Here is an 18,117-nt window from a genome sequence, read left to right on the forward strand (position 1 = left end):
TGGGGGATAAGGTATATGTTTGGGTGGGTAGTCGAGATCTACATTATTAGGCTGGCTACTGTGGGTGGGCTTATGTGCACTCTGTTGGCCACTACACAGGATGACTGATTGTGGATTTATTGTGTGTATGGGGTCAACCGCACTGTCTAAATACCGCTCACAACGTGTGATGAGTGGGCTGTCAAATGATGTCTGGCTAGACGGTATGTGATTACTTATATTTATATCTACAAGCGAGATGCAAGGTAGTGACAGGTCATGCCCAAGTACATGGTGCACGTCTAGTGTAGCTGTAGGAAGACCAGAGTATGATGCAGACTGATCAGTGTGTTTAGAGAGCTTCACATTATTCGCGTGAGTGGTGGATTTAGATCTTTTGCACGTGCTATGAGCATCAGGAGAGATTATGTTTTTTAGATGACCTGGACATTATTAGAAGTAATGTAAATATAAATTTTGTATTGGGTGAGCAGCGAATGTTGTATCTTTACTTACTAGATGTGTAAAGTTTTATGGTAGAGTCAGATCAATATTTGCTAATAGCTAATATATTAACGTTAGTGAACGAGGAAAGGTGGACAGCGTGCGAGATAGTGAGCTTAACGTACTACGTTGAGTCACAGAATGGGGTGTCAAATTAATAGAGCCCTATCAGAAATGAAGTGTTTTTTCACTAATAAATGTTGTTAAATTAGAAGGAAACACTAATAATAAGAAAAAGTATAACCACGTGAAAAAAAGTTACAACCTTCAAAAGAAGCGCCAACGTATTAATCATTTAAACGGTGTGATTCTGACTGTCTTCCTGTTTTACAGAGCTTATAGATACTGACACGAGCTGCTTTTAGTGGTAATTGGCAGTTAACCAGAAACTTGATATCTTCTGCATTATATCCAAACAATCCGATGATTATGTTTCTTTCAACAAACTCCCGCCTTATTTGTTAGGTATAGACAATTGCGTTATGTTTTTAACCGCCGGGTTGTTTATCGAAATACAACACTACGTCTCTTTTATATACTAACTGAAATTTTCGTATGAAAGCCATACATCTTGTCAGGTATTGGGTTTTAGTGTAGGTTGGTTTTCATTACAAAATATTGTGAGGTACGAAATCTGTACATTTTGCCCTTTTTGTCAATTTTAAGAAATGTTAATTGCAAAAAGACGTTAAAATTATTGTGAGATCAGGGATCATGCATCCACTAACCTGTTTCAAATTAATTGCTGTAGACTATCTATCATATTGGATGCTGTCTGTTTGAATATTCAACTTTTTTTGTCATTTAAAGGTCAAACGTTAACCTAGATTACATTTTCAAAAAATCATTAACGGGAATACGTTAATGTGTGGATTCTAAATAAGTCATCTGAATTCTCCGGGATAATCGAAAAATGAATAGCGCAAATAAAAGATGTTAAAGTAAAGTGACTTGTAGTCTATCATTCATATTTGAAATGTGTCGGAATATAATTCTTCGTTGTTCTGTATTTTTAACAAAGTCTCAATGAGATCCTAGTTACCACTTAGTTGCTTATAAACAAGCTGTTTGCAGTATCAGAAATTTTCACAATGGACGTTTACATTGCTTGAACTGGAAAACATAACTTCCTACCCATGAATTAGACCGTTTTCTTTGTTGTTCAAATAATAGTTTTACACAAACCACAGGGAATATGACCACACGCAACCCATAGGTTGAATACAGTATGTCCTCTGATGAAGGGAAAAGTATTCTTGCTAGTTCAAATCCTTCATTTAATTCAAACAATTTTCATCCTACATATACAACAGATACATTTACAAAATATATGAGAGCGGATCTTCCATCAAGCTCCGAAATGTTTATCACTTTGCATTATGATTCCCGCAGCATGAGTCACAGTCTCTTATCAAATCATAGAAATCCTGCTTCAGTTGAAATCAGTACTGATTCTCCTGTTCAGAAGCCAAAAGAAAACAAAAAGAGTATATACAATTTGGTTGCAGAATCGAGCAAGTTCATCGTTGAAGGAAATGAAAATAATGATAACTACGCATCCTCAGCTCACAGATATACGGTGAATTTTTCGAAAGTATGCTCTAGCCAAGTAGGAGCAGAACATATGGATTATTATGACTTTGAATACAGAGATTCGGGTGCATGTTTTTATAGAAACTCGATTTTCAGTTGTGGTGAGCTTTAATTACGTGTAGCTTTATGTCGCTGAGGACACGGTTTTTGTCTGTTTTTTGCCTTAATTTAGGTACTATAAACTCAGGAAATAATGTTTCCTTTATCTTCATTGATTTAGCAATAAAAATTTTGGTATTGCTCAAAACAAGCTCATACATATAAGTTAGGTTTTTATATCTCTATTTGATCTATTGTTTAGTGTTAAAAATTACGACAGTCACTCATTTTGCTCTGAAGGTTCTATAATTCCTTAATAAATGTGATTATTAGGTGTAGTTGAATTATTGTATAAACTTGAAATTCCAGAAATAGCGCAATTTAATCAAAAAGTACTAGATGAACACGAACGAATATACTGTATTTGGAATTCGAAACCAAGTAGTTATCAAGTATAAAGGAATCATTGCTTGATATAAACACCACAGTATATTTTGGAAAATTTTTGTTCAAACGTTTTTTTATAGTCACCAGTTAAGATCTGCAAGGGTGATTTGTTAATCTTTCATGTGATATTACATTCAAATAACGTAATACTGTACGGAAAATACATTGCACATCGTGCTATAAATAAGCAGAATGTTCGTAAGAATAATCATTCCACAAAGCATATAGTGAGGAAATTCGATGCAGTAAAAATGTTAACAATGTATTTGCTTAATTAGTTCATTTCAAAATCTTGAGAATGTTTGATCACAAATTTACAAAACTAAATTTGTGCATTTGGTTTCTTTTGTTATAGTGAAGGTAACTTGATCAAAGATTTAATCAGAATAAAATAACATTATTCACCTCATAAGGTTCTCATTGACCACCTTAAAATCCACAATGTTTTCCAGTTAAAATCATCCTACAGCCACCATACAGGGAAGTTTGATTGGATGTGTGTATGCATCACCACAGTGTAATCGTAATTCAGATAATTTTATTAAGATTAAGGAATTTTACTATGAATTGCAAACAGCCAAGAAGAACCTAACGGCATAAAAAGAGATCTGTCCGTTGTTTGTAAATTTGTATTCGTGCTCTGTTGAAGATAAACTTTAGTTTTATCATTCTTATCACAATGAAGGATAACTGTAACAATTTAGTTTTTTGTGTGGCTTTAATGCAAAATAAACATGCGGTACCCAAAACTTCATAAATTTCAGTTTTTAGCCATCATAGAATGTGAACATCTGTTACCCGTTCTACATAAGAAATAAATCTTTTGGAAGATGTCTTATTCAAGAATCAGCTGAGGCCGACCACCTCAATAGCCTTTTTCGTAAACATCCTGTGTCCGTACAATTAACGAAAATATAACTGCTCATTACATTGCAAACTAGTGTTTTAAAATTCCAAAAATAAGGAATTTGTTTCCTGTTAGACAGACCATTTAATCCATAATATTGTTTCAAAATATTCAAAGCAGTGACCACATTGAGTTTTAAGATTCTTGACCATTTTGCCAAGTGACTATGAATTATCACTTACATTTCCAGATTTTATTTTTAAGAGTGGTTTACCAACCTGCATATAATCATTGTTATCACATCGTTTTTGTTGTAATTTCTGCCTCTATTCATACGTGAAATGGAAAAACGCTTTTACATTTTGACGCGAAAAATTGGTCATCTTAGAAATTATCTGTAGGTAACCATGATGTATTTTTTATTCGTGCAAAGTTGTTACAAAAAAGGCAATAATAAGTATCTTTTCATTAGCCACCGAATGGACAAGTCATGGCAAGTGCTTAAAATAATTAAAGAGTTAGAAAAAAGAAGTGAAAGTACCAATGCAATGGCTGAAAGAAGATGAGTAAATCCCTGGTAGATTGTCTCTTGCTATCACCAGGGTGATAGCTGGGACCGCCAAATGTTCACGCTTCGAGAAATGAGTGTCTTAAGTCGTTTGTGTCTCTGGCTGTGATTTTTGGATCTAAGGTGAAACGTCGAATGGCTAGTGGTTGATATCCGTGATTCTCGTGCCAAAAACTGTAGGGTTCAAATTTTAGAAGTTCTTGAAGTTTCAAGATATCTTTGTATGATGTGCTCAAAGTAAAAAATACTCATTTTATAGCGGCTCATAGGCTATCTAAACCATTCATTATATAATAGAGTAATCAAAACTGTTGGTTAGGAAGACAACTTAACAAATACTGATCTGAACTCAGATACTGCCGTATAATTACTTTATTTTTTAAAATCCAACTATAAGAAGAAAAAAAGAACGTACAGTAAGTTAAGTAAATTTTTGCAGACGTTTTGTTCATAGTGTCTCGACAATTAGTTGTACCTCAAACAAACTTAGTAATAGTTTTTCTTGTAGTTTATTGGGTATTAATACTCAGAAGTATTTCTAAAACATGAGAAAATTTCGAAATAGAACATCTAAAATAAGTCTACACCTCTTTATAAATAACTGAAATAATGATAGGCCAACTTATTTAATTAATGAGACATATGCTATTTTCGCTCATATTCATCGTTTATAATCTTCAGGTGATCAGCATCAAAATTGGTTCGGTATTATTCCTAATGATGGGGCAATAGCAATAAGTCTAGTGAAAACGTCAATATATTTCAAATCAAATTACGGTACATCACCATCAGAAGATAAGCAATCGCATTCAAACACCGCTAACATTTCCTGTAAAGAGAGTAACTGTGATAAGAATCTACCAACATTTGACAAGCAGACTGAGAGTAAAAATCCTGGAACAAACTTGAACTATTTACCAGCATGGTTAGTAATAGTTCGACGTGAACAAGTAAGCCGTGAAAAGTTTTTTTTTCCAAATCATACTACAAACTTAAGTAGAATGTTCTGTAAAAGATTAGTTCGTGCTAGTCACTCTAAATATGAAACTCCCACTTTTCATCTTTGTTTTAAACCCAATTTTTATGCCAATAACGGTAATTATGCATATATATATATATATATATATATATATATATATAAAGCTTCTCAAATTTGCCATATCTACCGGCTGCTTTTCAACTTATTATCATCTCGCTTTTATTATTAAGTAACATTTATGAATGCAAAAATGACCGAATACTGATAAACTACATATAGGTCCAATAAATTTCTCGCAACCTCATGGTAAATGTTGGATAAAATGACAACACCAGTCTTCTGCATGAGACTGTAATCTTTCGTCGATCCAATCAAATTTAAAACAACAACGTATGGATTTTGAAGTAAAATTCATTCATCCATTTAGCTGAATAGCGTTTCGGCTGTTTAACTGCTCTCAGATTTTGGTGATGGAAATTGTAAATTTAGTTTCAAACACCAACCATCAACTACAAATCATAACCTCAATTCCTCACACCAGCATATTGTCCTCATTTACCCTAATTGGTAAATGGACATTCTCAAGGTCACTTTGGAATCGCTCATATGTCGTCCATAAATTGTAGTCTCATCGTCTTCTGATAAGTATTTAAATAGTCCTACTCAGTTGAAACTCAAACCGATTCGTTAATATACTCTGTAACATAAATGGTTGACTCTATTTGATCGAGTTAGGATGAAAGATGATATATTGTCTGAGACTAGCTAATTTTATATTTCATATAAAAATAAAGATGCACTGATTATTTGAATAACCAAATACAAGTAGATTTCTATCGTGAAAGCTGTAATATGGTCACTAGTTTAAGTAACTTGACGTTACGTACACTGTGTTGAAATGTAGTGTGGCAGTTGGACGACATATGAGCGATTCCAAAGTGACCTTGAGAATGTCCATTTACCAATTAGGGTAAATGAGGACAATATGCTGGTGTGAGGAATTGAGGTTATGATTTGTAGTTGATGGTTGGTGTTTGAAACTAAATTTACAATTTCCATCACCAAAATCTGAGAGCAGTTAAACAGCCGAAACGCTATTCAGCTAAATGGATGAATGAATTTTACTTCAAAATCCATACGTTGTTGTTTTAAATTTGATTGGATCGACGAAAGATTACAGTCTCATGCAGAAGACTGGTGTTGTCATTTTATCCAACATTTACCATGAGATTGCGAGAAGTTTATTGGACCTAAATGTACCTAGGATACATCATCGATGATCAAGGAGAGGATTCGATGTAGATGTGAATGCAAGGATTGGCAAAGCAACGGGAGACGATCAACAGTTGGATAACATATGGGCCTGAAACAAACTGTCAGTCAGCATCAAAGTCAAAATCTTCAGTATGAATGTAAAGATAGCTCTGAAATATAGTGCTGAAGCTTGGAGATGTCCTATAACCGTTATCATAAAGGTTCAGATATTTACAAACTATTATCTATTCAAGTTACTGAATATCTATCGACACCATCGACAACAACCTACTATTAGAGGAAACAAAACCATCTTCAAGCTAAGGAAGAAATCAGGGAAAACCGTTGGAAGTGGATAGAACACACAATGAGGAAATTATCAAACTGCATCACGAGGTAAGACCTAACTTGGAATTGTGAAGGGAAACAGAAATGAGGAAGGTCGAAGAACACACTTTATCGAGAATTGGAAGCAGAGACGAAAAAGATGAATAGCAACTGGAAAGGATTGCCCTAGGACAATATTTGAGGGGGAGTGCTGGTGGGTGGCCTATGCTCCTTGACGAGGGGTAACAGGCGTCAGTAAATAAGTAAGTATTATTATTTCAGATTACATTTAACCAATCTCTTGAAACAATTGAACATTATGTTCATCGAAACCTTACTCTTATTTAACATTTTATCTAAAGAATTACTTAGCTAAAATGGTTGTCTTCCAGAACTAGCTAAAAAGAACAAATAAACTCAACTAGTGGAGTTTTCACCTTATAGTATTAAATTATCATAACTACTACAAGTTAATTGAAACCTAAATAAAAGACAATGTTCTATTATGCTGACAAAATCCTATCCATAAATAGACAAGTTAGATATTGTATTTGTATCCGACTGTTTATTACCAACCATAAGGTAATAAACACAATTGTTTTCAAAATGGCTCATTTACACTTTCTTTCTATGGTTTAATTAGTACACTATGCATTATATGTAATTAGTAATTATTGATTATTTTGAAAATAAAATGAAAAAAATCGTCTTCATAAATAATTCAGTAATAAACATACACACTTTTATTTCTATTTATTTGTCACATCTCTTATTTTTTGGTGCTGTATCTATGCAGTTCACGAGTAAAGAAACATGTGAGCATAGTAATTAAATGTTTATGTATTGTAAATTAAAACAGGTACAAACAAATAAACATGATCATCTCTCTCACTGGCTCTCTTAAGGTAATAAGAAAGTTGAATGAATGACAGATTAAAGGTACAAAACGACAATTGAAGTGTACTATTACTTAGGGTGTTTTGTTTTTGTAGCTAAATGATGAATAATAGGACAAAATGTCAAGTTTGTAAACAGATTTTTCTATTTTGTTATGACATCAAATGGATAACTAGAAACTTTGAAAAGGATACCTGGTGAACTACAGAGAGCAAAATGAAAATCGACATATAAAATTGTTTGTCATAAGATACGAACTTTTCGATTCAGTCGCGAATTGTTAAGTGTCCTTATTGTGAATCAGCTTGGAGAACGTTTTAAAATTAAGAAGCGTTGAAGTGCTGTATCCTCCTATCCTAATATAGATTGAATATAACACGTTGAAGTCTTCCAATGAGTAAATTCCTGAAGAGTTATTTAGACGGAATCCAATTCTTGATAACGCACAGTAATTATCCTGTTCCATCTGCATTATTTGCCTATAGTTCAGTACTACTAAATTAGATCGATCATGGCTTCTGTTACGAACATGAAAAATGTAATACCAAGCTAGTTACTAGTGAGTAAATTATATGAATCAGAAAGACAGATTCATGTCAACTGTTCACTCTGAGGTAAGTTTTAATCATACATTATTGCTAATTGTGAAGAGAAGTTAAATCTTAAACTTACCCGACAGAAATGCCAATAACCGAGTATATAGGATTTGAACAAAGTAGTTCATGACTTTTTATCTTTGGTATCTTTAACACAGAGTCTATTAAATAAAACTCCCCTAAAAATTACAGCAAAATATAGTTGCTTCGGTAACAGAATGTTTGATTACCAGTAAAAAAATATATACTTTGTGACAACCTAAATCTTTTTCATAACTCTTTTTGATAACTACTTACACAGCAAAAGTCCACTGCTATTCCTTAAAGTGCTAGGCGATACTGGCTATGAAACATCATCTTTTTCTTTAATGAAATCCTAAGATCTTAGATACAAATTAGTAACACTTTACGGATACCTATAAAGCTTGGAGACGTTGAGCAACACTGTCAATTTGGTTATGGTTCAACTAAATCAGTTAATCAATCATAATCAACATAGAGCATAACATACACGTACATTAGTTTAAACTGTCATACCACATTACCACAACAAGAAAAAACTGTGAAGATGTGAAGCAGAGGAAACAATGTATTGTAATAAGAATGCCAATAAAAAATACTGGATATTGAGAGTATACTTTAAAGAAACAAATTAAAAAGATATATATGAAGTAATACTGAAAGAGACTATATGAAGCAATATAAAGAATGAATGCATTTTCTCCATCATTATTATTATTATTATTATTAATGACTGATAGTGAGACATATCGCTCAGCATCTCCGACAATTGCCTACGACAATCTCGATAACCTCAACCAGGTAGTTAGCACCTACCAACATACCATAGACTAATATTGACTGAAGTCCTAAATTATTGAGACGTATTGTCAGACCATAAACTCCTCCTACATTAGCTCATATCGCTCATGGTAGCAAGTAATGGATAAGTACGTGTAAATAAACATGAATTATGAAGTTTCTTTATATTCCAAAATTCTGAAATTCATTTGTATTTAATTCCAACAATATAATCTCAATTTAACTTTATTTCTATTATCTACAGGGTTCAGATCTACGTGGTTGTGTAATCAATAAAAGTTTAATAGAAAACAATAAATCTATATCTTCATTAATCATAACTGAACCTAATATAAACAATCCTACTATTCATACAAGTAATAACAGTTTATCATCAGGCATCATCACAACGAATCTTACCAATGATAATTCCTCAATAACAGAACCATCACTGAAGACAAGTTTATCAACAACAAAATCTATATCATTATCATCAATGAATACAACAATAACTACAAATACATCGAATATTTCCCAACTAATGATGATGAAAAAAAAATTAACCAAGAAGAATTCAGTAAAACTAAATGATGCTTTATTCAATGTTACTGATGAACAATTAGTATTACAATATTTAGTAAAGAATGATAATATTATGGATTATTTAAAACCTGGTGTACCAGATAGAACAGTTTATGAAAAATTATTGAAATTAGATGAAATGGAAGTAAGTAATTTTTTACAATGATTAGATCAATTCATTTGTACTTTGTTATAGTGTTCAATGTTTGAATTTGAATATCCGTACATGGAATAAATGATATAGATGAAGTTTATATGAGCAGTAATATGAGAGAACATTTGTTAGCCATCTTGTGAAGCTGGTGTGGTGTGGGCTACTTATATCCACATAAGTAGTATAAGAATGATGATCAGGCATAGAATGTATTTTGGTAGAAGATCGATAAGGAAAGAACAGGAATGAAGCGCAATAGGTATGAAAATGCATAAACAATGAAATCACAGAAGTTGGACTAATATTTACAGAAAGAACGGTCAAGATTGAGACAATTGATTGTTATTTTGCACATTAACTGTTTACTGTATGGTTATCAGATTTTAGTGAGATAGTTTGTAGTTTCCGTGTCCAAATGCATTCGATTATTCCCACCCGTGTTCTTGTTCACTACAGTAGTATACACGACAGATAAAAATCAGCTAATAATTTTTGAAGATAAACATATTATGAATGGTAAGTTGGTTCTTAGATAGGAACAAATAAATTAATCAATACATTGTTTAACGTGTACTCCAACATACCTATAGCTTGTGCAAATAAATTATCTTCAAATGCGTTTAGATAAATTTCAAGGATAAAGCTAAGATTATTCTTATTGAAATTCATAAGGAATATAATCAGTTTCCAAGAGGTCCAGGTGGTTTCATTTTTTTTACCAATATATGTATAATCTATGATATTACTAGATTAAGAAAAAGAGATTTCAGCGAAGAAATTTATCATTACGACGAAATCATTTACTTAAGCAGTAAACTCGTGTATGTATTTATATGGAAAAGATATGTCTATAGGAGGCAAGGAAAGATTGCATCGTAAATTGATTCGAGAATAAATAACAAATGAGGTTACATACTAATCAAGGGGTAAGAAAGAAGATAATTTATGGGTCAGATAATAGTCCGATTGACAGATATGGGGAAAAGCGACAAACACAAAGGTCACAATAATAGAAAAAAAAGAAAATTTTCTTCGCTGAATTCTCCTTTTCTTATTCAATGATACTATGGGTTGTTTTAATAGTCCCACAATAGGACGAAATGACCGTCCAGGGCTTCTAGGTTTTCCATGGTGGTCTAGCTTCAATCGACTCATGATCTCAACTATATAAAATTACTAAAATCTCCATAAAACCTCCTTCTGACAATAGATTAATTGATAGTTTTCTATAACGAACATATCTACTTCCATTGGATAGTTAATAACTAACTTTTATGAATTATGTGTTGTATTAATATACATGTTTATTCAGTTTCATAAGTATTAAGTATGTAAATTTCAAAAATATCACCTAAAACATAAATTAAACATAAATATCTTTCACATAGTTTGAAAAAAATAGCATCCACTACCACCATGGAAAACCTGGAAGCACTGGACGGCTCAGTGGTCTAGTGGTTAAGCGCTCAGGCACGAGACCAATAAGTCCTGGTTTCAAATCTCGCGAGGCGGGATCGTGCACTGCTTAGGAGTCTCAAAATAGGACGAAACGACCGTCCAGTGCTTCCAGATTTTCCGTGGTGGTCTAGCTTCAAATGATTCATGATCTCAACTATATAAAAATACATAAAGATACAAGTAAACATCAATAAGGTAGTTTTATTCAGAAAATGAAAAGATATACACTTTAAAATTACATAATTCAACTATATTTCTCGATTTTCTTGACAATTTTTAAAAATCATCACCATAAAGTTGTGGAGATTGTTGAGTTTCAATGAGTATCATGAATGGATGAATGTTGGATCAACACTGAAAACCTGGAAACGCTGGATAGATGTTTAGTGCTAGTATTGTGGACGTTAGCACAATATCGTGGATTGGTTAAAGTTAGATATTAACACCGTTGGAAACTGGCTCAATGGTCTAGAAATTGAGCATTCCCCTGAGACACCGAAGGCTTTGGATTTGATTTTCACAAGCGGGTTCGTGGATATGCACTGCTAAGTTCAATACTAGGATGAAACAGGCATCCAGTGCTATCAGGTCAAACATTCATCCATTCATGATATCAATTGAAATTTTTCAAAAAAGTAGAAATGTGACAAAAACAAAGTGAGGTAATCAGAATTTTTCTCTCATATATTACACTGATTATTTTAACAACAACAAAAAGTATCTCGGTTTTGTCTAACATACTTTCTACTTGCCAACCAGAAAACCATATATATATTCGTTTGTTGATTGATTTAAAAGTCACGTTTCTGTAATTTTTTTTTACAAATTTTCAAGTGTAAACTTAATTCTACTTTCTCTTTGTTAAATTCAGTTTCACTGTCATCTATTATATGAAAGAAAGTATTTTCTTAAGTAGATTAGATTGAATTAAAAAAAAAAAACTTGACAATCTTATGAAAGGGATTAATCAAAGAAAAAAAAGACAATCATAGAATTAGAATGACAGAAAACATATTTTCATCATCCGTTGAAAACTAGGCATTGATTGTCAGTGCAATATGTAGACCACTTGTAATTGTTTTTTGTGTTTTGTTTTTCGTCACGTAACAGTAACATCAATAATTGGATGATAAATTTTCTTCTTTAAAATGAAAGTAGTATCCAAATGATTTCACTAGTTTAAATGGGTTTATTTATTTATTTATCTAAACACATAAATATTGGTACAAGGAAGCATTAGATACATATGCGCCTCACAAATCTCATTTGATTTGTATGAGGGCTGAGATACTGCCCAGGTGCCCAAACTGAAGCAGGTGGTTTTCTTAGGGGGGCCACACTCGGAGCCTTTGACCTAAAGGTTTGATCTACAAGGCAGTGGAGCATCGTGAGGAGATTCAGTCCCATGGTGACCGGTGACCAACGATTGATTCATACGTCATTTGTTCCTTCAGAATACTGGAGCCCATGCGCACGATTGGTTTGAAATCAGGGTTTTGCAACTCTTTTAGGTGGACATTCCACATCCACCAACCCGGCTAAAGCGCCGGACATTCGCTTTTTGTCATCTCAATTTCGTAAACAACAGTAATGCCATGAGAAGGCAGTGAGTAGGACTTCCCTATCAGAGGCTATATACGTGTGGCCATGTGAGAGCGTTTCGAGAGAGAGAGAGCGGACTTTTTATACTCTCGATTGTACCAGGACATTCGGGGGAGGAGTAAAAATATAAAATAAATGTGACCAGATTTTAGCTGACTTTCACCATGTTTAAATTGATGGAGTTAACTAATTGTGGGATGTGAGCTATGTACACAATAATAACATTAGACAAAAATTGTTCTGTATTACATAACGGTCAAAATTCAAAATGAATAATGTTGAATTAATATTCAGTGGTCTAAGATTATGAAATTTGTAGGTCATGAATTTTGTCAAATATGAGCTTATGATGAAGGTACTGTTGAAGAGTCCTTAACTGAAATAAGATAGCACTGATGATTATGAATACAGTGATCTTGAGTGCTGTTAGAGGTATGAGGGCAGTTATCACTTCCCGGTTGCCCACACCGTGAAAGGGTTCTTCTAGAGGTACCTGAAAAGGAAATTGGGTTAGAAGTGGTCTTAATGACCTGAGAGCGTGACCTCAGTGCCCGAGGGACAACTGCTTGAGGTCGGTCACACACGACCTTTTTGTGGGTAGTTTTTGTGTTAACTCCGTTCTTCAGAGGACCTTACCGCCGGAGACGGATATCCGTGGGATAAGGCGAGGTGTGCATTTTTAGGGTCGACCTTTTCTAACCCCACCCCTCCTTATGGGAAGGCAGCATCGCTGTTATGCTGGTTGTCTGAAGGAAGTACCTTACTGCTCTTCACAGCTCTGTACAGTCAGCAGTACGACTTCGCCTTCGGACCTTGGGTTTGCTGCTTTTAGTCTTACCGCTCTTCAACCGACCTGTCTGGCATGGTTGGACCTTGAGGAACGATTGTTCCAGCCAGTATAGCTCGATTGGTTCATCACGATAGGCAAGCATGACCACCACGTCAAGGTACGGCAACGGTCGGTCGAGAGATAGCAGTGATACTTGGTATTGAGTGGTTTTCCTATTTGAATATCGATCAATTTAACTATAAGAGATAGTATAAAATTATATTTGGTTTTTGATACAATACAGCCCAGTAGTTGTATCCAAATTACATGACCTGTAATTATTAACTACTTTATATGTTTCAGTGAAACTATTTGTTAGACTTGATAATTAATATAAACAATTCATGTTTATACACGTATTTTAATTTATATCTGTTTTAGAACTAGAAGTCACATTATAGTGTGTGACACATTCCATGTCTATTTAGTTTTTAACCTAGTTGTAAGACATATCGACCAATAGTTTTATGATAAGCACTATAACTGATCTAATTCTTAAGTTTGGTTAACCTATTATTGTCTACTTTCAATAGACAACACTGTTATTGAAGTACGAACTTGATTGTCAAACAAGTAATTTAAAATTGTCTTGGTTTATACGTTAAGTTTTATGATCAAGCATTCAGAAGCTTCTAGGTATAGGTTATATAATGACTATAGTGTTGTGAGACTGTAACGAAAATAACTTGTTGGCCAGTTTCTTTTAAGAATATCAAAATTGCTATTAAGATTAAAAAAAATGTTTTTATTACTATCCAACCGACAAGGATTTTATATAACAGGTTTACAGATATCCAACGTTTATGTAGATGATGTCTAACGTATTACATTTTCTATGGTTTATAGCCTTAGGATAATATTTTGGTTGAGTTCATGAACTGATAAATGTTAGACCATCTTGAGGCACTGGACGGCTGTTTCGTCCCTGTATGGGACTCCTTAGCAGTGAGCATCCACGATCCCACACATGGGACTCGAAATCAAGACCTTCGGCCTCAATCGTGAAAGTTTGACCTCTAGACCACTGAGCCGGCCATCCGGTGATTCCAGATTTTGAATGGTGGTCCATGTCAGATCGACTCGTGAATTCAAATGTTAAAATTACTACAATCTTCACAAATCTCCATTTTGAAAATATTGAATCATTATTTCACTTATTTTCGTTCGATAGGCTATTAGATAGGCTCACTATATTGCCAAATGTAATTCATAAGTGTTTAATACAGTACTTTAGTCAGTTCAAGTCAAATTGGTTATCACAAGTCATGAATAAATTTTTGTTATATCTAGAACTTTGATTCTTGCTATGCTGCGTACTACTAGACTACTTGAACGATCGAACTCGCAACGTCGCAAGACAGAAGACTAGTAAGTAGGAATGTTATTCCCAAAACAATGTCAAATATAGTACAAAAATCTCATGTATTTATAGTTTTTGGCTAAAAGTAAATCATCATTTCGGACAACCAACAGGCACATAGGGGGTCCTTCTTATTCATCCAATAGGGAAGCTACACGTCAACATTCTAGAGTGTTCCTCTAGCGGTGATTGGATGGAATGTCTTCGGCTCTTTCTGGGCTTCTTGAGGCTTCCTTGAGTTTGCTCAAGAGCCATCCTTACAATTTTATCAAAATGAAATAAAATAATCACAACTTTTACTTTATGGTAACATTTACGAATCCATATCACCTTATGAAAATAAAATCCTTTCAAAAACAAACAATGCTCTAAAGTGAGAAATTGTTTCCATTAGACTATATTTAAACATCTATGATTATTATATTATATAACAAGCTAAAGACTAAAATGGAATTTATTCATGTAGTAAATAACTTTCTAAGAAAAACTGGTAAATTTCCCATTGATTGAGTAATAAATCCTAAATAAACAAAGATGGATACTGGCTAGCAGTGGTCCTATTTAGGACTCATCAGCTGGATGTACCTGCATCTCAGAGTTGATGTTCACTTCTGGATTCCATTGCTAGCCACTATCAATCTTTGCTTATAATGCTTGCGGATTAAGGCAATATCGGAGCAATACGCACAGTATGAGCATATGCCAACAAGAGACTGATCAATTACAGTCCTAAACATCAATGGAAAGATTCAAGTAAAACAATATCAATTGAATTTAAACTTCACCCCATTGCACAAGCAATTGACTATCAGAATTCAGTAACTAAGTGTATAATGCCATGGAGTTTGAAACGAACAGTACCGGGTTCGAGTCCCAGAATGAACATCAATTCTGAGATGCAGGTATATCCAGCTGAAGAGTCCCAAATGGGACGAAACTGCATAAAATCTTTTACAAAAACAGAACATCTTATTTATAACATCCTCATGTAGAAATTGTTAACGACATGTACAATCATTAGATATAGATGATCATATTATTCAACTGATAATCTTTAACATAGTTATTTAATACTTTTAAGTTAGAAGTTTATTTCTTACTAATTAAGTTATAATCTAAATAATAACGCTATCTCTTTCTGATAATGATCTCTTTTATTAAGCTATTTATGAAGTAAAAATTAGGTGCTTATCAATGATTTATTTGAAAATGGGTTTCTTTAAAATTTGTAATAGAAATCTTCGACTCATGTAATGAATTGATTCGTTTTATAAATAACATTCAATAGGCTCCATGTACCTCTATACTAATTATTATTATATGCTCACTGGTAACTAGTTTTGGGAGGTAGTTTTGGAATTCTAATGCGAAGTGATCACTAGTGAAGTTCAAATGTGTCGTGTTTGAGGCATTCATTTAGCATAAACAGTATAAGAGTGTCTCAAAATGTTGTGATTTGATTGAAGTTAGACATATACATCGTTAGATTTCTGTTCAGTAGTCTAGAGGATAAGAGTTTAGGCAACAGAGTTAAGGTTTAAGTTCAGATCTCCATTGATGGAGTCTGGGGTGCGCACTTCCGAGAAGTTACTTAATTGGACGAAACAACTATCTTGTGCATCTTGGTTTTCAGTGAATTTCTGAGTTGAGTCGATTGTACTAGTCTACTGGTCTTCATACCAGTAAAGTGAGATCCAACGGTTCAAAATATTAACTCCACTTTGCTTGTGAATAATTATGATTCTCATCAGATTTTATCAGTGGGTTGATGTTAAAGTCCTTCAGGTGACTTCTTGCTTAATTCTCATAATTGTAAACTATATCCAGCTAACTAATACAACTGTTATTAGTTTTAATATATTTTCATTAAAATCTTAGACAGAAAACACAATAAGGTTTTGAGAATAAAATGAATGTAAGATTACAATTAATAATACAATGATTAACAAATGTTTAATACACTTAAGTTTGTGGAGTTTAGATAAACCGAAATCATTATGCTAAGAAAAATAAGAAAATTTCCTTCGGTCAGATCGGGAACGTTGAAAATACCTGTCTTCATCCGGCTTCCGTTCAAAAGAGATAAGATTTCAGGGACAATCTAGGTGGCACTCGAAAGAGACTTCCCTGCTGATTAACTGGCTTGACTATAAAGCACCAAGTGTTCGTTAAACCATTCAAAGGTACATTAATACCATTTCCACATTACTTTCAATTGTATCTATGGATTGACGTGTACCTATGGTAGCAAGTAAATTGAAAGGACAGAAGGAAGTGCCTCAACCAGTTTTTTCCTGAATACATCCCTAGGAACCTATGGCTGAGAGGGAGTATCGTCTGTACAAGTACTGTCACCAGATACATTAAGGATAGTACATATGAAGTGAGTGAGGTCGTGGATTTAAAATAACTAACAGACGAGTAATATTAATCTTATTCTTTTGTAGAGACAACCGCTATCAAACGTTTTTGACCTGACCTATACATACAGAAGGAAATTGTGTTTAACCTCTCCTTGCCATGGTGATTGTAGTAAACTTTCATCTCATATACCTGCTGGCTCATCGCTTCATGTATAAACCTTGAATAGATGAAATGTATTTTTAAAGACCAGTATTTCTAGAATATGTTTGATTAGTATTGTCACAATGCTTCCATCTTTTAGTTTTCAATGGTTAATTGTATAAACATTTGAGGTTTATAAAAGTATCCTACCATCTTTTAAAGTTTTTAATAGTAATGTAATTTTAAGACCACCCATTATGTAATAAGCTAAAATAATGAGTAACTTAGCTCCCTATTGTTACAAAAGCATTTGCATGATTATGTAGGTTAACAAATAAGAGAACGTTTGTATCTGGTTTAATAGTTGACATATTTTATGGATAATTCATGTGGTGCAATAAACTCATTAAACTGCAAACACCTTGTTAAAACAATGATTTAAGAAATAATAAGTAAACGTCAATTATTAATTACATATAGTGAATAGTTGATAACTAGGAATGAGTAAAACAAAATGTCATCAAGATTCAAAATAGTAAGTGTTTAAGCACAGAAATGTCACTTTTCAGTTCAGTTCATCTAAATACAATGAATATCAATGACATGAGTTAAATGTCAAGTAAGTTCAATGTAAACACTAAGCAATAATTCACCAAACATCTTTTTTGTTAGTGAGGAGAAAGATATGGCATAGATGTTCTTTCTCATAGTTCCAATCATCAACTTATCCTATCTAGACGTCAAATGAATACCTGGAAGAACTCATGCAGCTGCTTCGTCGTGATATGGGACTTTT

General features: G+C 33.4%; 1 protein-coding gene across 1 annotated transcript; it reads left to right on the top strand.

The window, feature by feature from the left end:
* Positions 1–1,336: 1,336 nt before the first annotated feature.
* On the top strand, positions 1,337–9,648 carry Smp_139750 (hypothetical protein; the record flags this gene model as incomplete). The annotated part of the gene is made up of 4 exons (XM_018790073.1): positions 1,337–2,177; positions 4,659–4,927; positions 9,097–9,558; positions 9,610–9,648. Exons 1-4 carry the CDS (start codon positions 1,712–1,714, stop codon positions 9,646–9,648), a joined length of 1,236 nt encoding a protein of 411 aa, XP_018655453.1. The 5' UTR covers positions 1,337–1,711.
* Positions 9,649–18,117: the final 8,469 nt, after the last annotated feature.

Source organism: Schistosoma mansoni, chromosome W (assembly GCF_000237925.1).
Source record: "Schistosoma mansoni strain Puerto Rico chromosome W, complete genome".
In the NCBI taxonomy this organism is placed as follows: domain Eukaryota; kingdom Metazoa; phylum Platyhelminthes; class Trematoda; order Strigeidida; family Schistosomatidae; genus Schistosoma; species Schistosoma mansoni.